At 33.8% G+C, this 24,510-nt stretch overlaps 1 protein-coding gene across 2 annotated transcripts in view; it reads right to left on the bottom strand.

The window, feature by feature from the left end:
* The window catches only part of fsip1 (fibrous sheath interacting protein 1), a 103,462-nt gene that overhangs the window by 62,657 nt on the left and 16,295 nt on the right, over positions 1–24,510 (bottom strand). For both annotated transcript variants that reach the window (XM_088648403.1, XM_088648404.1), the window contains exon 10: positions 21,858–22,025. In XM_088648403.1, the coding sequence (XP_088504529.1) occupies positions 21,858–22,025 (168 nt within the window). The remainder of the gene's footprint in view (positions 1–21,857; positions 22,026–24,510) is intronic.

Below are 24,510 nucleotides of genomic sequence, written 5' to 3'. Positions count from 1 at the left end.
GAAACTACAAAGCTTTTTTGCATGCCTAGACACATGCAGTCATAGATAACCAAGAATGGCAACAGAAAAAGAGGTCACAAGGAAAGTGACCATGGACTATGAATGACACACATTTTGACATGACAAAGACATTTGGGAAAGTTTATGGAGTGTATCCAAGTCAGCTAAAGTACATTGCATGCCTCTCAAAATCTCTGTGAAAAGTAACACTGTAAAATATAAAATATAAATATAGTACATAATTATCTTTTCACTGGAGTATTCAGTGAGTAAAGTATAATGTAACCATAATATTCAAACGTCAAGTGCCAAGCCATTTCTAAGGTTTATGTTAAGGATGGTGTAAGATCATTTGAATGTAATCATTGTAAAACTTCATATATTATCAGTGCATAATGCTGTCCTCCTTAAAGGCTGTCTTACAGTTGTATGGTAGCAAAAACTAAAAATGTCCAAATAAAATGAATAATAAAATTCCCACATACATGATCATCAGTTGAAACACTGTTATGGATATTTAATCAATCCAATTACTTAAGCAAAAGGATACCGCTCTGAGAATTTTTCAAATAATATTTATTCTCAAATATTTTATCTAGGTCTCCGAAGACAGCAACATGTTTAATATTTGACAGAGAAGCAACACACAAAATAAATAGAAGAGAATTAAAGAACCACCCCAATTTAATCCAAAGGTATCTGGCCCATGGTATTCCATTTTCGTCTGCAAACTCTTACTTTGGGATCAGCTCTACCATAACAGATAATGTTTAACAGTACTATAATGTTTAAACAAAGGGTCTGCCTTTTTGTATACTGTATATGCAATTTGTCATGTTGTACAGAAAGTTAAGGAAATGCTGCCATCAGAAAAAAGTACATTTTTATCAAAATACTTTGCAGTATAAAAACAAAATATGAAAAAAGCTAAAAGAACTTCCCTGTCATAACATCAGAAAACTAATCGCAAATATACAACACCTGGTATAATATGGATGTTCCAAAACAAAGTATTAAAGTATCTTGTGTTTACCACTCAAGTCATTTATCCTGAGAGTTAACATACTGTAACCTGGAGTCAGATTCATACTACCTGTCATTACCCTCCAAAGGCAAGTTGAGACCTCATCATTTGTAGATGAACCTACAATCAGCTTTCCCAAAGATTTAAAATGGGAGAGACCATTAAATGCATTGACTTACTCCTAAACTATGGTGGACTGTTCTGCAAGGGAAGGACTGATGTTTGATTTAGCATGGAAAAATCCACATACAGTAACACTGCAACAATATTGTATAGTCAGAAGCAAAACACGGTGTCTATGGCTGTTGACCAAAGTCAGTCCATAAATTAAATAAAAACAATCTGAATGGGAATTATAGGAGTTAGATGGGTGTGGAAGCCAGTCATTATACACTAAACACTAAATCATCAGTCCTAACACCCACAAACCCGTGTGATTCAAGAAATACATTTCAGATGCCAAATGACCCTCTAGTGAACCGACTGACTTTCAAAAGCATTATACCACTATGACAGACATTCACACTTGGGGTGAATTTCTATCAATCTTCCTATATTGATGATATCAGGAAGGAAGCTGGGCATTTTAAAATGTTCTATTTAACCAAATGTGCATCAGACTGTCATAAAATCGTTAAAATACAACTCAGCCCACCGGTACACTTTGCACCTTAATTAAAATTAAACATTTGAACAACAATTAAACTTAAACATTTAATTTAGTCATTGCTGTCCCATATTATATTAAGTTCCATAATATCAAAAGTACATACATTCCATAACTACATTTGTTCAACCAACCTGTTTCAGTGGTGAAATTATAGCTACAGTGTGTCTGAAGAGCCCTAAAAGAGATGAAACACCTGTCCATGGCTGCTTTATATCCAAGAACCTAGTGTTACCAGTGTTGTGAAACTGCTGAGGTCATTAACATTCATATTTTGTCATTCAAAACAACTTGCTAGATAGACAAAATATATAAATATATGGAACGTGGCACATCCGTTAAGGTTTCACCTTTCACAATAATAATCTGACATCAAGATTTCTTAATTATGCTTTTCTATAGAAGCCCATACAGTAATCTAGCCCTTAGGTAGGAGCGCTACTATTTAAGACTTGCAGAAAAGAGCCAATGAACATATAAAAAGTCACCATAAATGATACACTGCTCTGTCTATGGTGCAGTAAATATCTAGACAGGGAAAGACACTAGTCATTAAAAAGGGTGGCCACCATTTGGATTATATTTTTAAAACCAGGATCCACTGCTGCTTGTCTGTTAAAAACTGCTGTCCAGTAAAACAAATTTTCCTCTTGAAAATACAAATTACAGCTTACAGTAAATTGAATTCATGCAGGACTGCCAATATTTACAGCGAAACAGACTGAAATAATTATCACCTTAGTAAAATTATGTAGCTTTGCTGAAAAAGGAGGGAATGAAAAAAAACAGAAAAAGAAACTGCATACCAAGCAACCATATTGTAATGGTGTCACACTGTAAATCTGGGCAGGACACTTTGTATTGAGATCAGGCTATAAACAGTAGTATGCCAGGACAGCGATCAACTAGGCCAATTAAGTGACCTCAGATTTTGCATCTGCTAACGATTTAACATCATAAAGGACAAATAGTTTGAACTGTAATATGTGTGGCACTGAAATATTGCAAGTGTCTTATTATATTGGAGAAGCTGTTTTTAAAAGGAGCTTATAAAATGCAAAACACACAGTCCTAAAAGATTCTGAGGCCTGCCAAGCCACCCTTGGAAGTTTATTACAATTTCCATATTCCACACCACTGGGAGACAAAAAAACCCACTGGATTTTACTAATATATAAGATCTCTACCATTTAGCTTAGAGCCAAGAACATCTTTTATTAACACATCCATTTTGCAATTATAGTCTTTATCAAGGGCAATAAAATACATTTTTATTCAGGGAACACAAAACCACAAGTTTAAAGGCATTTGCCTATATTGTCACGTCTTGTTAGTGCCATAATTTTACTTATTATGTGTGTATATCTTTAGATTCCTTTCTGTCACACCTATTTACTATATATTGCTATTTGCTTTAGACCTACAGTATATACCAGGTAAAGTAGGTTCTGAACTGACAACACACAAGTAATGGTAAGGATTTATTGAACAGGATCAAAGTCTGTAAACAAGAGGGGGACATTCAGCATCTAGCTCATTGTTTACTGGCAAATTGACCTCAGGATCGCATCCACACATTCCATGAAAAAAGCAATGGTACTAGCTTTAAAAAAACTTCAATGCTGACTCATACTGTACTATGTACCTCATGTACATAGTAGACATTTATCTAAAAGAAATCCAATGACAATTACTATACTTGTTTCTGTAAAATGTACTACTAAATAATGGTCTATTTGCAGTGGAATGTTAAATTCACGTGACCCAAGGACATGGGAGATTGTTAAGGACTTACAGAACATAAGTGGGCTAATCCGGTGCTAATGCACTTAGAAACAATACCTAGCAAATACTTACTACCTATAGACATTATTTTTCAGCAGGGGGGCCTCCCTGGAAGTCTGTAATAACTGGTACTAACAGGTTTTCCTCTAAACTGTAGAGGATTGGTGAGATTTACAGTGCACTCCATAGGAGTGGGAATTCAAAATCGCTATTCTTGCTGTATACTTAAGCAATTCTGGTTTGAGATGAAAAGATAAATATGAGGTACCCGTAAAGAATGTCACATTTTATTTCTGGGTAATTCTGTAATTACTTGCTGTATCATTTTAGAATAATAACACCTTTTATATCCAATCCCCCCATTTCAGGTGAGCATAAGTAACCGGACAATTGGCTGCCAGGTGTTTCCTATTGGTCAGCTGTTTCCTGTTCCACTGTTCATGTATACAGACTGTGAATGTGTAGTTTTGGATTTAGCCTTTGCTCTTCCCTTTGGTGTCTGCCTTTGGAGTCAGTAAGCCTAAACCAACATGAAGTGGAGAATTGTCTATAAAAGAAAAGAAAGCAATATGGATGCTGAAAAAGAAAGAAACCACTGGTATACTTAGCAAATGGCAATGAGCAACTGCATGATAGAAAAGTTACCAGAGCTGTGAAGAAAAACTCTAAAACAACTGTTGCTGAAATCGCCAAAGACTTCCACAGTGCAGGGGTGAAGGTATCAAAATCTACTCTTCACAGACAACTTTTACAGAAGAATTACAAAGGCTACACCAGAAGATGTAAACCTCTCATCAGCACCAAAAATAGATGCATGGCCACCTCTGAAACTGCCTCACTCACCTTTATTGATGATGTAACTAATGACTATAGCACCAGAATGACTTCAGAAGTGTACAAAAACACCTTGTCTTCCTATGTACAAGAAAATGCATTTAGGCTCATTTGCCGAATGGTCTATCATGCAGCTAGACAATGACTCAAAACACACTGCTAATACAACCAGGTTTATCAGGGAAAAAATGGGAAAGTTTTGGACTGGCCAAGACAAAGTTCAGTCTTATAAAAAACTAAATCTGAAGGATTTAACTGAAATTATGTAAACCAGGCTTACAGTGCATAACTATCTGTACTATGTGGAAACAAAGGAACATGATTTTTTGTTAGATAACTTAAATGTGATCCTCCCCCCTTATGAAACATGGCCACATTTAGATGTTTTCCGGTTTAATTGTGTTTATAGCTTGCATTTACTTAAGCCTGAAATAATTTCCATTTTTTCATGTTATCCTTTTCAGCTTTACAATTCTTTTATCATGGTTTCACTGTATTAGAATAATTCAGCAACTATTTTTTAAGACTCCAAATTCAGCTGAATTAAATGTTTTGTCAGACTAATTTGCGCCACAATCAAATGCAAGAGGTCTTTACAGGGTATTTTTTACTGGAATGCTTAGTTTGTTGAGAAAAACAGTGTGAATAGAAATCACAGGGTATCACTGCAGCAGATAAAACAGAAATGACAGGACAGTGTATTACACCTTACATACTTAAGTATCCATCTTCCAACCTGACCTCCTGCTATTCCTTTGTCAACATTGTGGCTTCAATAAATAAATATCCTGCACAATCCTTGCAAATATCACCATTAATATACAGTACAATCCCACACAACAGAATAAAGAGAAATTAGCTTCCCTCAGTGATGCAGGTTATCAAAGTAACTATTACCTTGCACATGGAACACATTATCAAAATGTATACATTGTTTGTCTGAAAAAATCAAACACATAGCAGCAAGACTCACCTAAGTTGTGTTTTCAAAAGTAATTCCACATGGGGAGTGCATTCTTTGAGAAATTATCTCCAGCATAATTTTCCATATGCTCACTTGTGCACCATATGTGCAGCCAACAGCTAGCAAAATGACACACAAGTGTTGCCTTTTAAAATAATTGTAAAAAGAATGTTTTCTAGACCTTGCAAGCCAAAGTCTTCTTGCAGGTATGTAAAAAAGTTGCTCTAGGGCAAATCAAATTGATAAGTATAGTTTTTAGAACTGTAAAATTTCTTCAAGAAATCATAAGTGATTGGTATAGCAATAGCAATCAGTTATAAAACAGCAGTAGCAAATCATCATACAGTATCTGGTTGACAAATGTTTGGTAAACATTTGTTCATTCTAAAATGTTTCAAAGTCTTATATATTACAGCATGCAGTTTTCATAATATAAGGTGAAGGAATTTTCATTTGACTGAAGCTGGCCATTTCTAAAAGATCTCTTAGACACAGGGATAAGCAGTGCTTTTTAAACTCATACTTTTACAGATAATGACAAAAAAGAAAAATTCCCTTGAAATGGTTACTAAGCATTACTACTCGTTTTTTGGTGCAATACTTATCAATTAAAACCATTCTTTGATACTGAGATATCTTACCAAATTCCTTCATAAATGTATCTACGCAGAAGTATTATCTTAAATTAATTGGGTTTAAGTTCTAAATGAAAAGAAAGGGATGTGACAATATATAAAATTCACTAACCTGACACTTGAGAGATCTGTGGGGGGTTAACTCTGCCATTTCTATTCTTTTGTTTTGGAAGCACTGACCACTTACTAGTTTAAGACTAGTTTCCTGACACTCCCATATCTTGTTGTCCACTTGAAGAAACACATCACTCCGTTCAAACTTTATGATTTCATTTATACCAGTTGTTGCCCTAAGAGACTATAGATTCACAAAATTTCAGAAGATGTGGCATGTCTATACTCTAATTTTCCTTAATCATAAACAGGTAATTCCCCTTTATCCTTTCCACTTAGGACAAATAAAAGGTTTCCAATTGTGACAGATATATTTAACGAGGCCAGATTTAATTTGTTCCAGGATTTGCCTGCTCAATATAAGCTTTCTGTCTCAGGTGTACTTACTGTACATCTCTGTACCGCAACGATTACTTATGGATCCCCCTGGGAGGGCAAGGCTGGCCATGCACCCAGTGGTCAATATGGTCAACGTCTTGGGCAAAGCAAAGGGATTGGCTTCCTCTAATTACATTTCTTCTGTTCATGGCTTAACCCAGCTGCCATTACTTGGGACAGAAATCTGAATGTTACATACTGTATGAAAACAAAAAATCTTGGAACAATATTTAGGACAATTTAAATTCCAAAATTCCTAATCACAGAATTCTTTACTTCAAATGTCTTCACAGAGCATACATGATACCATTTAGATGTTACTTCATGTGGTGTGTCCATAGTCACTTATGTATACTCTGTTCATAGGGCGCCTACAGGCACTTTTTAGGAGTCTCCAGATGTCTCAGATGTGATTGAGTTTTGTAAGCAAGATTCTTCTTCTTGGCTCAATATTCTAAACAAGGATATTGTTTCTTCCTTGCTGTCATCAAGAACATTTGTTTAATGATAACTCCTGTCTTGGCCTCACAGAGCAGCAGACACAGATCTGGTTGACTGGACTGACCGCAGCTAAAAAGATACTGCCACCGAATAGGGAGGCTCCGCATTCCCTCCCCTGGCATCACTGGATTCTGGCCCATTTTTACATTATTTATATATAACTCTCTACTGCTCAGATCCATGTTGCCAGGGACAGCATAGTGGGGGTTTGGAGTTCTGCTGCTGATGCAGTCAGATTCCTATTGCATGGCCCAGTACTTCAATTGCAGCTGTCTGATCTTATTTAAATGTTAATTTAAACAGACTACTTGGAGGGGGTACCTAGGATTATGGGGTGTGAAATGCCTTTTTTTTCCTCATTTATATATTGTATTTTTTTTTATTAAAAAGAAAAGAAGACCCCTTCAGACTATCTAAAAGCACCATTACAACTGTAAATGTTATGTAAAGAGTATGTAAACATTTTCACTGTGTTGTAAACTTGCAAAACCAAGCTTGTTGAGTTGTTATAATTAAAAAAGTCACTGGAAGGCAGTTACCACAGCCAGGATATAAAGTACCTTCTACAGGTGGAAGAGTACAGGATCCTGGCATTCTTGGAGTTTGAGTCACTTGTTGCGCTCCACATCAGAACCAATGCCAACAGCAAGGAAAGGCCAGTGTGCTGCTGCATGCATTTAAGGATTTTGAATGTAAGGTTAATATCACAATTCCAAATATGCCAATTCTAATTACTGAGAGACACTCAAAATCAAGGTGTAGGACGCAAGGGTCAAATAAAACAGAGGGATACTGAAACCTCTTCCAGCTGGACTAGCTACTGTGCATACGGTATGAACACAGTTGACAATGTAGTAGACATGTACAGGATAGCAGAAAAGTATTATAACCATAGGGCAAGAAGAATGGTTCAGAATGAAGGTATATCTGAAGTCACACAAATAAAAACCTAGTTGAAGCTTCTCAACGTAAAGAAATTTTAAAACTTCTTTTTAAAAATTAAAATGTATTAACATAGACAATATTTGGGATTTAGATATGTGGAGAAAACCATTGGGTTTTATGCCAATAACACTAAACAAATCTGATGTATTGCTTGTCTAGTTAATTGATGTCACTGTTGAAGATGAATATTTTATACTCCTAAATGCATGCATAAGAACATACAGTAAAAGAGGGTACAAAAAATACAATTTTATTCCACCCATCTAGCCCGTTATCCTTATTACACACTAGTCAAGGGATTCCATAATGAAAGTTCTTGGGGGTGTCCAAATACAGTCATAACAATTATACTAATACAAATATATCAATTTTCATTTAGTCAGTGCTTGTAGTACAGTACAGACAGAACTGTACAAGAAAGTTTTAACTGTAAAGGGGCTGACGTCAGTCAATAAGGTCCCATGTCATTTTGCAAATATGCTTGGTAAACTCCAGCAATTTACCTTCCAAAGTTTAAAAATATCTCAAATAAGTAATCTTACAGAAGTTCCACTTTTGTCTATGTGAAGACCTTATTGTACCGTTGACACAATGATGATGTTGCCTGTTATAGAGGAGTATGACTCACTATCTCAGTACTCTATGATGTCTGATGCGGTAAAAGGTTTTTTCCACTGCACCAGCAAAACATAGTCCAGTGGCTTTATAGCCCCATTGTAAAAATAGCCAGCCAAGTTGGAACAATAATACAAGTTCTGTGAAAATGATAAAGTGTAAACAGGACCATTAACTAGGCTGGAAAATCCTGTAGGCTTTTCTGCAGCCCAACTCAATCAACATAATTTCTTAAAGATTCACATTCTATTAAACTTTTTTCCAAATTCAATTTAATATAAATTCAAAATCAGAAACATTTGTTTCTAATATCAATCTATTATATATCACTTGTAGAATATTGGTCAATAAATGTTGGAGCTGGACTAAACAAGCTTTTAACGTTTAGCTCACAAATATCTCACTTTTACACAATGCACTTAGGTCTTCTAAGCAACCTAATATTTTATGTCTTTCTTAAGTCATATTCATTATATTTTAAGGAAAAATACTAAAGCATTTTATGTTTTTGTCTCTTCTACATTCAAAAATACTATTTGTTTTGAATTAACATAAACCATAACTGCAACAGGTGAACTAAAATTATTGGTGGAATAGAAAGCTAGTAACACATTAGTTTTTACTAAATCATTTAAAAATATCTATCCATGAATACCATTAACTGTGTCAACAAATGTGATAATTAAAAAATCCCACAGTCTTTCTCCAGTGTTCTGATTATAACCCGATGCACTGCCCTGAAAGAACATATCTGCACAAAAAGAGAAATAACTACGGTACAGTAAACTCTGACAAGAAAAGCTTTTTTGTTTTTGAAGGTCATGAAACCAAATGAATCACTCAGTTGAATCACATCCAAAGGTAGTCTGAAATGTCCCACACATTTATTAAGAGTTACACCTAAAGGTTATCTTACTGCTTTCTACTTTTGAACATGGGAAAACAAATGTCTGTCCATAATGGTTTACAGATGTATTTGATCACTTGATAAATATTTACACTTTAACAGCACTAAAAGGGTACAAGAGATTGCTTAGTCAAAAGTTGAACAGAAAATAATTGGACCAGCCATAAATTCATGAATTATTTAATCTGCAGTCAAAGAAAATTCTTAGAAACAATAAAACATGGTGATGATAAAATATTAGCACTTTTGAATATTTATAGGGCAATCAAATCTTTTGTTAAGATTTTGTGTCTTTTCAGTGTGTTAGGTAAGGTCTCAGAGTACAGTACTTTATTTCTTGTACAGTGAGTCATGAATACACTGCAATGATTTCTCATTCAAATGAACTTTCTCTTACTGATGTATTTATATTTGTTATTATTTTCATGTTGTATTGGCATTGAATCACAGGGCTGGTTGTTTAAGTCCTTCTATAAAATACAGCTACCAAACGTAGCTTACCAAATGTAGATAACTTCAAAACACTATTTCAACCATCTTAAAATTTAACAGTTGGGTGGTGCATGCATTATGAAGTTGTGAAGTTGTTTCCTGACTTTCTCCATATGGGTTTACCATGTGCAGTAGTAATCTCCACTATTTTAAGAGTGACACAAGTCACTTGCTAAATATTTACACTTTAACAGCACTAAAAGAGTAGGCTTCTAAAAGAAGCAGGCTTCTTAACATACTGCTTGGAAAGTTCTAACCACTTCTGCTTAATTTTGGAAACAAATAGTGTCTTTTTTCTCGTTTTCTTTTGCAAATCATATTTGAAACACACTTGTGCAACTTTCTATGAACACTTTTCAATTTATCAAAACATTGGCTAAATATATAGTCTCTTATAGTATCATTAGAATAAGCTACGTATTCATAGTTTTAATATAGAATTAGTGTAATAGGAATGCAAACCTAAAAATGTATAATGGCTTGTATTTTTACCACTAATACACTATTGTGTATATCATTAATAACTTTTTATAATCAATATTTCCCCCTTATTTGTCTACTTCTATTAAACATGTGGTACAAAATCAGTGAAACACAAGTAGTAATTTAGATATAATGCATTTTTTCCTAGTCCAGTAGTCCTCTAAATACCCAAATGTTTTACTCTTCCATTTTTTTCTGATCTGTATGAAATTATTATTCAAACTCAAGGTTCCAGTTTACTTTTAAGAGTTATATTAGACCCTCTAGACACTAGTGAAACCCCATGACCTAATGCACTATTAATGTGCATTAGTGTCCACACAGATGTAGTTACACACTCTCTTATACCTCCACATTCTCACTCCCTTTTCACCTATTACAAACCGAGCATGGCTATTTGTTTTCCAAATTGTCAAACACTTGACACAAACAAAAGGAGTCCAGAAAAACTGGATTTGCAGGTTATCTCAGCAATACAATAAATTCTAAACTATATTCTTTGAGGTTTTCAAAACTATTTTAGAAGACTGGAAAGTTCTAAACAATAGTTTTAAATGAACAAGTAATAGGTTTATTCCATGCTGAAAAAAAGAAGAAAGAAAACACAACGTTTCGTCCGTGGAGCCTTCTTCAGGTTTTAAATGTTCTACCAGGTACTGGGCAAAAAACCACACACTAACGTACAGTACAGTCACATCGTAATAAAGTGTTAGGACAACACACACAGCCAGTATGGCTGCTATGCTCCATAACATCTGGAATCTTGCAGCAGGGATGTGGCACAATTTTTCCACATCAAAATCAATCAACTTGCACCTGATTGACTGAGATGGAAAACACTATCTCATGCCTTCTTCTGGACTGTACCATAAATACTCAATTGGGTTCAAATTGTTGACAAACTTCTGATGGAAACATCAGTGTCATGCTTATCAAGCCACTGGGTAACCACACATGCTCATTCAATTAGGCTCTAGCATCCTGGAATACACTCCTCTAGGTAGGAAAGAAATACTGCGACATGAGGTTAGAATGATTACTCAATACCATTAAGTAGTAATTTTAATTGACCTTGCCTTCTAAGGAATGAGTGCACCCAAATCATGCAAAGACAATGTAACCCACAACATTACCAAACAATCAGAATGCTTAAATGGTATCCCCCTCTGTGGACCATTTTGGATTAAACTGGCTGCATATGCTTCAGGTTGAAACTTGCAGTCAATTGATTTGTGGCTGTTTGCCTGTTCTGCCTTGCATTTTGAATCAATGTACTTACTGTATCTCACAACCCTGTAGTATGCACTTCCACCCACCATTGCCCCTTACTGATGATGTCTGTCCCTTTCCATCAACTTTAACACTGTTGCTGGTGAAACATTAGCAAATCTCCTGCCAAACGTGCCCAACCATTCACATTAACATTCAACATTTTCAGAATATGAACAAATTTACGCTTATTAATTTGGAAAATGCCTTCAAGATCAAATAATCATGAATCTTGTGAATTTATAGGACCAGGTTTTGAGTCAAGATACACTTTTCCCTTAGATTTTCATAAGGCATTGCAGAAATAAAGTATACAGAGAACGCTTAAGATTCTAATCAGACAAGTATTGGTATCTGATTACCTGTGTAATCAGTTTTCCATACTAGTTCACTTGCACAAATCTGTGTTTTTTTATCTGGGAACATTACTTTATTTAAAGGTACATCAAACTCAAAGAGAGGAAGGGAACTGATAAATAGAACTTTGAGGGCCACAAACCTCTTAAATTATCAGCTCTTACTGGTAGTTGGCTTTATTTGAACACATCCAAAAGGAGAAACTTGCTCCATTTCTTGTAATGCTCAAAAGGCACAATTCCTTTTTCATATAAAACTTCTTTAATAATCTTTAGATTTTACCTACTGGTAGGTACAAACCTGTAAAAAAGTCAAAATAGAGTAGTTATAAAATCAAACCCTATACAATATTAACCAAGGAGAAATGAACTTTTACCTTGCAGTGATGAAAATCTACCTACATCAAGTAATTGTGATGTATAATATGTGTAATATTATGTATAACAAATGTATAATGTGAAATTCCCATAAACAGAGGGAAAATATTTGATGTCTAAGACAAGCATCCTGTTGTTTTAAAAATAGTTCACTGTATTCAACTGACTAGTACTGGATATATGAGAAGTACAATAAATTGTGAAAAATGCAACAAATATGTATTGAAATCCTCTTGTCCCTGTGCACAAAATTTTGCTTTAACTTTGATTCATTGCAGATTTGCAGGAACAAAAGACTAAGAAATGCATTCTCATGAAGAACTTTCAACATTTATGCTTCATTCATAAAAATGATAATGATTATACAAATTATAAAGTACTGTACTTTAGAAATTAAAGAAAGCTGAAGTAAATTCTGAGTGACATCAAATTTGTTTTTATGCAGCAATCTGCAAGTTTTACAGTATGTTTAACACTCAAGTTCTTCTCAAAATTATTTTTTAATTTCTAAATTGCATTTCATATTTTATTTGTCATTAGAATCAGTGTTTATACATATTCTTAGAAAGAGTGTTAATATCAGATTTTATTAAAGACTGGACATTACCATAGTTATTCTTACTCATGTTATGGTATTCCTTCTATCATGAAAAATGCATACTACAGAAAGCAGCCCAAAGTATGTTATAGGGTTTAATCTTTAAAGTTCTGAGCATTTAAAAAATGTACCTACATGAAGTAATATTTGATCAGGTTCTACTTTTTTACAAAGAAAAAGGTATTTGTAAAGACATCTGACAAATTAATAACGGTATGCACTAAAATATTACTTTGGTCAACATCAAAGAACAATGATATTATAAGTCATTTTCCTTAAGGCACTGGAATGCACATCATGAAAATAGATATTCCATGTGTTTTAAAATGAAAAACATAATATCAAAATTGATTATGTGCTCACAGTTTTGTTCTTTTGAGAGCATGCTGGAAAGGCGTAAGATAATCAGAAGTGGGATTATCACAGTCATCACTTCTTCATCCAGTATGGAATGTGCTGTATGATCAGGCCCTCATGAGATAATATTTCTAGTCCTGCGTAGGGATCCAAAACTGAATGCTCCATGGGTCTGCATTCTTAAACAGAGTGAGTTTTGGTAAACACACACACATATATGATCAGTTTCCAAATGTATTTCTATGAAGTATCTCCTATTGAATAAAAGTAATACCACAATAGTTGGTGAAATACACATTTAACTGATGGATAAGTTGAGGACTGAAGAAACTGAAGAACACTAAGGAAAGATGGAATTACTCAGAATTTAGACAGGTGGCCATTAAGAGACTGTAAGGCTGATGAGGTAATCAATCAAGAGAAAGTGTACATCTTTTTGGACCAGAAAATCCAAGGGATACTCTTTTAGAAAGTGTGGTCTATTGCACACAAAGGCACATGCAATAACTATTCAACATTAAACACAAGAAAAATAACAGTTTAGCTTTAATTCTGTATGTATTAAATGTGAGTGAAAAAAGATTATGCTTTCTTTTAAATAATTCACTATTGAAGTTTTAACGGGTATCAGAACATGCTCACTGCTTGCTGCACAAAATATAGCATTTATCTTGAGTATTTGATGTGTTTTTTGTCTTTCCTAAAATAATTATTGGAATTTAAAGGTTAGCTTGAAAGATATTGGTCTCCATGTCTCCATGTGAATAGCTGGCTCGTCGTGTTTATGAGTTATTTCACAACATGGGTTTTTATACACATCCAGCTCCAGATACTTCTGATTTATATCACAGTAAAACATTTTAAAATAACTTCAAATGAAGGCTGCTGCTGTGTCCCTCAGGTATATGATGAACATCATGTGCAGCTTTGGGAAAAACCCTCCTAGAATTATTAAAGTTGTATGTCTACTAAAGGCACGACACAACAAAATATTCTAAGACCACCCTTAAGTACATGAGAGGATTACAGATAAAAAAAATGTAAGACTATGGTTAAGCATTTAAAAAAACTACACCTTTTTATCACAAGTAATAGGAAAAACATTATTCTTTTAAGTTCCTCACCAAAGAATTAGATAGCAAAGAAACAAGTAAAGGTTTATTCCTTGAAAAGAGAAGAAAAGGAACACATTTTGGCCGTGAAGCCTTCTTCGGTGTTGATACCTACTTACTTAATCCTACGGTATGGTGCAAACACATATATTTATGTACTTAAATCAAACAGCTTTAAAGGTTGTAAATGAATATTCTGAAACAAACTTATATGTTTCCTCTAATTGCCATTGCAAAGAGAAATGTTGAAATATTCTGCCACTTCAGTGACTGGCAGTCATCCACACTCTGTAACCTAAAGGACTTCCTGGGGTGCCTTGTAATTATGCTATGAGTCCAAACGGGAAAGACTTTCCATTGCTGTAGTGCACGATACACCACAAGCCTCCTGAAGAAGTAATCTAATACCTAAAAACATCAGTTCCAAAAAAAATTCCTACTGGGAGAAATGCACTGGAATGTGTTATTAAATCAGCTGGATGCATACATTTCCTCTGTGAATTAAATGTTCTGCTTTAACAATATTATATAAACTACCAGTCCAAAGTATGGAACTACATGATACAGTATATAGATTGGGACAAGTATAAGGAAAACATTGTTCAGTTCTCCTCCTTCTAACGTGTGTATTAGTAATGGCATCAAGTCACCTTCTCCAAAAATGTACTACAAAGTAACAAATGCAAACTTAGTTGAAAGTTAATTAATCTATTTAATATAAAAATAACTTCTTAAAGACATTAAGGGGTGACATTTGCAAGAATTACAAGCATTCCAGAATTACAGGATTTAAAGCATAACTCAAATGTACTCTGTGCAGATTTCAAACTAATGAAGAGGCTGCACCTGGAATTAACATACATACTGCCTGCTGGATTTTGTTTTAGATGAGGCTCCAAGTTAATATGACTGCAAATCTAAAAAAAAACGTCAGTCATACTAAAACAATGGGAAATAAAAGATTACCTGTTCTCGTCGGGCAAGGAAAAGGGTATTGATTGTACAGCTACCCAAGCTACTATTTGTAACATTAACTTCAAAACTTGAAACTCTGTACACGCTATGACAATGGTTCAAATCCCAAATATCCATAATTGACTATTTGGTTTAAGATCTTTAGGAAGTACAATACTAGTATATTTTTTATTTATGCAGTTGGGACTTCGGTGAGTCTTAAGAACTAGAGAGCTGCTCATACTCACCGTGTTATAAAAATCCAGTTTGGCTAGGGAACCAGAGGGACCACACTGCTTTAAAAATATATATTTAAATGCTGACAAAATAATAATAGCATAAAGTCTGTTTTTTTGTAATTTCATGATCCATGATATTTTAAAATAAATGCCAGGAGCTGTCTAGCAAATCAAATATTAAGAGAAATACAAAATTAAAAATGGGGCCTGACTGTAGCAGTTGACCCATGTGCTGGGGGTGATGGCACTTCGAGATTTGCATCCATAAAGCGAGATGATTACCGTCAGCCATAATCTTTATTTAGCTTAATTATATCTAAATAATGCCGTTTTCTACGCTAAGTCTTTTTATAGCAACTGACCAAAACTTCCTACAGCTTGTTACTTGAGCCTTGATATGGTAACTGTTACTACATCTGAAGGACATCAAAAAATTATAAAAATAGACAGCTGAGTTACTGAGGATACGTCATACTAAGTATGAGTCTAATTTAAACAATGTTAAGTAAAACCTAATGATATATAATTAGAATCTGTGTAAATATATTTCAATTTATTTTCAATACTCTACTAAATACACTGGGAAGAGCCCAGTTACAGGTATATAAAGTCCTTAAATTTATATTGTATTTGTAGGGCTTAACAGAACTGAATAGCTTTAAACTGGAAACATTTGGAAATACAGGAATACAGTATTTTGCAAGTACAAAATTGAATATCATGGAACAGGAAGTCAATGTTTACTTCAAAATGAACACACAAATCTAGAACAGAGCACAATTGAAATCAAGTGCAAGTGTATTCATGTATGAAAACAGGAAACATTTCCCTTATGCAAGGCTGTATGATTATTCTGGAAAAAAAAATCATAAGCTTCTTGAAAGTACTTGAATTTTGATGCACTACCATCAAAATAAGAAAGATGGAAAGAACAGTTGCCTCCAATTTGTTACAATGGTAATATTTGTCCTCAAAAGTTAATGCTACTCAAAATGTAGAAATCTTTTATAATCATAACAACATGACAGATTTGTCATGCTAAAATTACATCAATAAAAAATAATACACGTATTCTTTTTAAAGTTATTTTTAAAGCCTGTAGGAACAAGGTAAATAGGGGTCAAACATTCTCCAAGCAGACCTTTATCAAACAGTGTCTCAATTAAAGTCTGACAACGATACCAATATAGAATTCTTAAAATTGTAATCAATAATTATCTGTAAATTTTGTAACCCTCTCCAACTTGAAATTACCAATTCCTAATTACCTCAAATAAAAAATACAAGCTCTCCGTCAACCTAAGTGAAATGAACACTTCAGCAACATGGAAGCTCTACTTCAATTTACCCATTGTGGAGCTAACTTGCCATTTGACAAGCTGCAAACTATACTGTGTCTTACAGATGAGTTAGCACTGGAAGAGTGATGTCAATACTGCAAGCTCACAGGTACATTGCAAATCCCAGGGACTAAGATGCACTGGCTGAGGATATCCTGACTGATTCAAGCTTTGCTGTGCTCAACCAGTTACAGTGTGTACTGCCATTTTAGCAATTTTATTCCTGTCCATCTACTGACAAAGGCAAGCCTTGAACAGGAAATATCTGAAATATTGGGCAACCTACACAAATAGCTTTAGTATTTTAACTACTCAAAATTATTTTATCAATAAGACATTTTTCAACAAGCAGACTTATTCATTTTTGCCATTTAAAGCAAATAACTGAGAGGTACCTCATTCTAACATTCTCCAGTTCCTACAGTATGTTTGGAAATGAAGTACTTTTTATCAGAATCTAGAAGTTTTAAGTTTAATTAAACAAACATTTTGTAATAATTATTATTTTTATATGAATTTACTTGTACAGAAAACTCAGGGCAATGGAGAGTACCCACATTTCTTAACTTGGAATTTTGTAGGGGGGTACCCTTGTGCTCAGCTGGGCTTCTCTGTCCTCTGAATGGTTTGAATTAAGTGTTTAACTGGCAAAAGCTACTGCAGAGAAAAAAGGCAACCACAAAAAAAGCATATTTACTTTTACTGCTTCTCTTGGATGTGCCACAGCTGAGAAGAAACAGAGCAGCTGTATATGAAATGAATTTATTGACAACGGAACCTACCTTTAAACGTGTTCACAAAAAGCACAACATCTGCTTCTACTTAAAGCTGAAAAAAATAAAGCACTGTTTTCGACAATCCATTCTGTGCAATACTGATGGCTTTTAAATGACTTGTTTGACCTCTGTTTTTAGCTTTTCTACCTTTGTCTATCACTTCCAACCACCACACAGTTTCTTCAGGTCAAAACGGCTGCACATGACCTCAAACAAGATTCCATTTACACTCTCCACTACTTGTCATGGATCATAAAAAACAAAATCCCACCAAACTAAAGGAAACAGTAAACAGAAAAGGCACTTCAGAAACCTTTACCTTGGGCAAGATTTCAATTTCAAGAGTACTTTTGCTACAGGGCAAAATGTTGATTAGTCTATAAGTAGATAGCTTCTCTAAACCTAACATTTTCAGACATGAGAAAATGAACATTTCAGGTTACGATTTAATAACTTCAGTATGTTGTAGCTGTACATTGTTCATTCTCACCATTCTTTGAGCTAAATTTTCCAGCTATTCAGAATTTCCATTAATTTAGAAAGGCATGTGCTCGTCCATGAAAGGGCCATTTAAAACTGGGCTTCAGACACTTTGAATACCAGAGTGCCAGAAAATTTGTACACTGGACAGTGCTTTAGTTTATTAAGTTTTTAATGATTTAATTTTTCAACAAACAACTCAGCCAACAGGATCTTTTTTTCAGAATTCACAGCCCACAAGAGAGTGATTTGCAGCCAGAGAAACAAAATGAAGAATTTAAATATCTTTGAAATAAATGTTTATACTGGCAGCAATAAACTGCTTCTCAACTTCTCCACTCCCTTTCCAAAGACACTGGTATTTCCCTTACCCTCCAAACAAACTGCTGTAGTTTGGCAACAGTTTCTGCTTTCATCTTGTTTCTAACACACTCAAAAAAATCAAGTAATCATCACCTTAATTTGAAAATATCTCTATCAGACTTCACACCTTTTTAGAAGTTATCATGCTCCACAAAACAACAGTTTTACAGAGCAAATCCAACTTTTCAATATTACTCATAACTGCAGGGTGAAACTAAATTTTAACATAACGTAATCGTTTATTAACATATAGCTGGATCTTTTTGGAACATCTGCAAAATTTCATAACATCACTGCCAGATAAGTCAGACTTTGGAAGATTTCCTGGTGCTTTTAAAATTCAAAGGAGTCTAGAGACTTTATTAAAGGCCTCCCAGGAATCTGAACCCTGTGTTACCAAATTTCTTTCTTTCTTCAAAATTAAATACAAAGAATTTTCACAAGAATTGTATCTTGTCAGATGAAGGTCTTCTTGGAAAGACAGGCCTTAAATGTACTTTTATCAACAGCCTAGTAATATGATTTAATTCAGAACATTACATTTTCCGGTAAAAAAGATAAGAAGAGAAGTGTATTTTTGTAAACTCTAGAGATCTTCAAAATAATAAAAGATAAGTATCTGTGGTTTAATACTAATAGTGTAATTTAATCAAAATCAATTTGTGAAGTTAAAGAATCACTTGTTAGCAAAATTTAACAATAATGCCCATACTACCTTTTTTCAAGTCCTTAAAGCTGAAAAGATGCTCTCTTTCATAATATTGCTCTTTCATAAAGAACTAATAAAATAACATTGATAATTATATAATTAGTTAACATTAAGCAGAAAACAAATATAGTATTAAAAAGAAGAGAAGTGTAGTGTCTCTGACATTTTGTTTCAAGCCAGCTGTTATTTCCCCTCTTAGTATCCACACCCATAAAGAATGTAAACCAAATTCATGTTAACAGCAAAAAACATGACATCACTGTAGAGTTAATGACAATGTATGTTGTAGACAATTTTAAATACATTGGGGTTGCTGCTACTGACAAACTTAATTAAAAACTTAATTCCAATGTGTGTAATTTCCCAGAAGAAGGTATTTCCTGATGCTTAATTTAGAGCAGAATTCCTTTTCTTTATACTAATCACCAAATGTTTTTTATCAAAGTCAGAATTTTTTATTCTACCCAGACCTACAACAGACCTCAACAAAACAAGTTGAATAGCACTTATGAAGTTAATGAAGATGTGACAACATGGATGGGTACATGGGAAGAACATTACTTTCCTTCCTTGCTAGTGGACCAGTTATTTTATTTATTCTCGTAAAGTTCAGATCAATTCAAATGACTGCTGATATCTCCCCTGTCAAAGTAGTTCTAACTCCCTTGCAGAAAACACTATTTTGAATATTCAGGTCCTTTTAAAGACTGGTTAACTTACCCTGGGACCTACAGTAATTCTTCTTAGAAATGCATCCAGCCTCCCTAATGACACCATAGGGAATCTCTAATACAATTGGATGAATCTCAATCAGTTTTCCTTGAGTTAGGCCTCATAAACCTAGTTTACAAATAACCCACTAACACAGTATACCTACAAAGTACAACAGCCTCACACCTGAAGAAGGCTCACAAACACACAAGACATCCATCATACAACACATTATAAACAGCCTAACACAAAGGAACTAGTCTTATTTCAGGAGTTACTTTCTAGATGTGACGAGCCATGTCTTCAACAAGTACAGTATACTGAAGAAATGTCAATACAACCTTCATTTAAAAATATAAGCAATTTATGTAGTAATTTATTGTCTGTTGCTGATATTGCTAGTAATTGCAAACATTAGTAGAATCACTTATCTTCATGGCTCCACATAATGTTTTGATGATCAGAGAAATGACTTATGTAAATCTTTGTTTAAATGGCTGATGAACCAAGCAGGATGTTGCAAAAGACAGGTCCAAAGGCACCATTTCAAAATATCTCAAATACTGTCTCATATAAACAACTTTAAAAAGACACATAAAAGATCAATTAGAAGTTAGGAACCATCCAAGAGTTCTCAAAATAATATTCTAGTTTTACATTTGGTCTTAGAAATGTATTATTTTAATTAAATTAATGAAAATGTACTTAATAATCTGAAATATATTTGGAAATAATAATTTGAAGCAAAGAAACTAACCTTTGTTGTTTTGTTGCTTCATGTGCCCTTAAAACTATGTCCAATTAATTACACTATTTCTAACCTGCAAATGTGCACATTCCTGAAGTCCCTTTCTATCACCACAGCAGATGATCAGGGGCAGAATTTTATACAAGCAAAAAGCATATTAGTTTACCTTGCAAAAGGAAAAAAAAAAAGAGTCAAACACTGAAACTTGTCAACATCCAAGAAAAACACCCAAAAGCCATGTGATGATTTTATAATACTTTTGCCCAAAGCTAATGGCATGCTTTCCTTCCAGTTCTTGAAATCTATTAATCATTTGGACCAAAAACAACAGCTTGTTGTTTGAAAAAGTTCATCTTACGCATATTTCTTTAATCATCTGCAGTCAGTTAAAATTAATGAAAATCATTCTTAGTACCACAAAATGTATTTGTAACTTTTAGTTTCTAAAAGTGTCTGAAAATTAAAACTTGAAAATGAAAATGTATTCAAATCCATAAATTATCCTTAATGTTTACTAATAAAAAATACAGATATAACAAAAGAAAGCACAATTTGAACAGATGCTGGCATTATACTGATTAATTGTTCATGCACAGACTGACCATGACACACATTGACTGTTGCTTATGCATTTAAGCACATTATTAGCGAGAAAACAGATTAGACTGTGAAGTGATTAAAACTGGGTGAATGTCAGAGTGCTGAAAATCAAGATGAAAAACAGAATATGCCCTGCTTATCGAGCTTTTACACATGCTGTAGGGGGCTTTGCCCAACAGGGTTCACTGCATCAAAGGCTTCCACATTATAACAGACATCAAGAAATGTAGTTTATTAGAGAGGCAGAAATGGAGACTTCATTTTATCACCAAACCAAAGTAACGCTAATGCACTTAAATGCTTGTATGAATTTAACAGATGAAATCTGGTTCCAGCTAGGAATTCAACATACGCTTAGATCACTGAAACTAATTTAATGGAAAGATAGTGTAATGCTGATAAACTCTCGTATGGTTTGTGCGAGTGTTTAGTAACAGATAGGTGAATGACTTCATCCAAGAAAATATTGCTAAATCACATTCTGTAATGTCCATCAGACACTGACTCATATAACAGTACATACCAGAAGTACACTGCGGTTGGAGTAAGGACTGTGCAGAGACAGGAAGTCCTCAGGAGACAGCAAGACCTGAAGTTTGGAGTCAATTTCAAGGAGCTGGTCAAGTTCAGTCGGTTCTGGGGTATAGCCCTCCCCAGCTGCTATTCGTAAAGCCCACAGAGTAGGGTCGCCCTGAAGAGAAAAAATAAATTATTAAACATCCTTTTATAGACCACACAAATGTATTTGATGATGAAATGAATCTTAAAGGTTTGGCAAAAACAGAATACAATATATGGTAAAAGGTATTTCTGCAAAACAGTGAGCCAGCATAGTTGATCAGTTAAAACAAAATAAAGGAAAAGAAAAGAAAATCTTTTGTAATCCGATCTAGAATTCTATTCTAGATTGTTCCTAGTGAAACACTGAATAGACACATGCTATCAAATACATTTCAACTACATGCACTCTTACTCTGTAACAGAAATACTGAAACTTAAGACCCAACACAACTACCAATGTTGCATGTTGCACATAGTTTTCTCTATAATGGAAGCCTCCCACTCTTTGATAACAAAAGTGTTTTAAATATTTATAAAACAACAACTTGAGACTTTATCCCTACATTGTTGAACTATGGTTTATGTACTGTATACGACAGTGTACTGTGTACGACATTGTAAAATTACAATTTAATGTGTAAAATATCTTTAAGAAAAGAAGTGATTGGCAGGTGACTGATCAAGTTATCATTCACCATACAAGTTAAAATTCAATTTCATGTGTATTGGTAAGTTATAAATAACAATCCAGAAATGAATACACTTCTTCCTAATCAGATTTCTTGCCTTTGTACTGAAGGCTCATGCTATTAGGATTAATAAAAAAAAGTTGGCAGGCCTCATTTTGAAATTGTGCCTAATGTTCTCATTGCACAAAAACTTGTATTTTTCCAGACGTTTTTGTTTTAACATTAATATTGACCTACTTTCTCAAATCCAGTGCTGATTGTTAAAACCTGAAGCAGAGTTTTATTTCTAGAATTATAAGATGCAGATATTCATGTAGTACAAATCCTAAAATGGGCTGCACCGAATAGTAAAATCCAAACATCTTTAAAAATCTCCAACAACAATAAGATTTGATTCCTAATTAATAAATAATTTATTCCATGAATGTATTATCCACTTCTTACCACAAAGGAGCAAATCTATGAGCTCATGCAAGTTAACTTCAAGAACTAAACTAAAACTTGGTATTTTGACAACCAATAAGTTTTTATTTTTTCCCAGCAGAAAGTAAATGTAACCACAACATCTCTTGTACATGACCACCTTGTGTCTTTGTTCAAACCAAAAGGAACCCAAAATCTAGAATATTATCTTCTACCACAAAGCTCTATACCACAAGTTACATCATTAGGTTCCCTGTATAAAACCAACCACACAGCAAGAATGCATTCATGAAACCAAGATCATAGCTCTAATAAAATTAATGTTAATTTTCTGGCAGTTTGTAGGTTTTTTGCAATCAAAGTTAACTATTCACGTTTGCCACATGTAACATAAAAAAACATTAAAATTCGTGGCTGCACTGCTCCGACAGGTCTGTAATGCTATACAGGATCTTTTCCAGCAGGTGGGGGTAGAGCTTCAAGAATGTTTTCAATGTGAAAGCACTGATGCAGCTTTTCTAATTTAAAACAAAATAAAAGAAAAGTTATTTTCTTGTGGTTTAGAAGGTAAATAAGCACTAAATTCCACATTTTTAATTACAGAAAGATAAAGAGTTGAATCACTACAGATTAGAGTGTCATAGCACAGCATGTAATTTGTCATTTGTAAGTGTCTATTGTAAGACAGCAAAGGATATCAAAGATAAGGGTAGGAAGCTAAAATAAACCAGATGTGCATTTAATTATGTTTTACTTTACTGTGCATTTTTTTCTATATTAACTTTTTCTTCAGTTATTTTAAAAAATATAATTATAATTTTGTGTTTCTGTTAATAATTTCTATATATCCTGAATTATCCGTTTTGGGCTAAGGATTTATGATTTATTGTGCATATTATGTGAAAAGCTATAAATTAATATTAACTGTCATGAAGTACATGACTCTTGCTTTAATTGCAACTCCTGTACTTAAATTTAGCCCTGGCCTTAATGAAACAGAGTCTATCTTCATAGTCAACAAATCCAATTTATTGTGAATTATTTCAGAGGTGACATATTGGAAACAACTGAGTTAATACAAAATTAGAAAGGCAATGGAATTATTAGTTATCGCTATGACTTTATCAGGGACCTTTTACAGTGATATCAGTGACATCACACACTGTGGCACATATGTGCTTTTATCTTCAAAAATTAGAAAAAAGAAAAAATTGTTCCTTTGCGCTGTTATTAATCATGTTGATAGTATAAAAGGTAGAAAGCAAAAACAGAAAAACAATATTAATGCTTTTAATTTACTAGTGGAATCTTATTTTTACAAGTTTATGTTAACTGTACTATACAATTGATCAAATCCAGTCACTAATAAAGAAATAACATTTCCCAAAAATGTACATTAGGTGTTTGCAAGTCATCTAGAAAGCACTGTTTTTTTATGAGTTAGAGTGAATATATTTCATGTTTTGATTTACAGTACTTGATTTACTTGTTATTGGAAGGTTA

Source organism: Lepisosteus platostomus, chromosome 10 (genome assembly GCF_059453375.1).
Source record: "Lepisosteus platostomus isolate fLepPlt1 chromosome 10, fLepPlt1.hap1, whole genome shotgun sequence".
Taxonomy (NCBI): Eukaryota; Metazoa; Chordata; class Actinopteri; order Semionotiformes; family Lepisosteidae; genus Lepisosteus; species Lepisosteus platostomus.
This window is presented reverse-complemented; position numbering and strand designations above follow the sequence as displayed.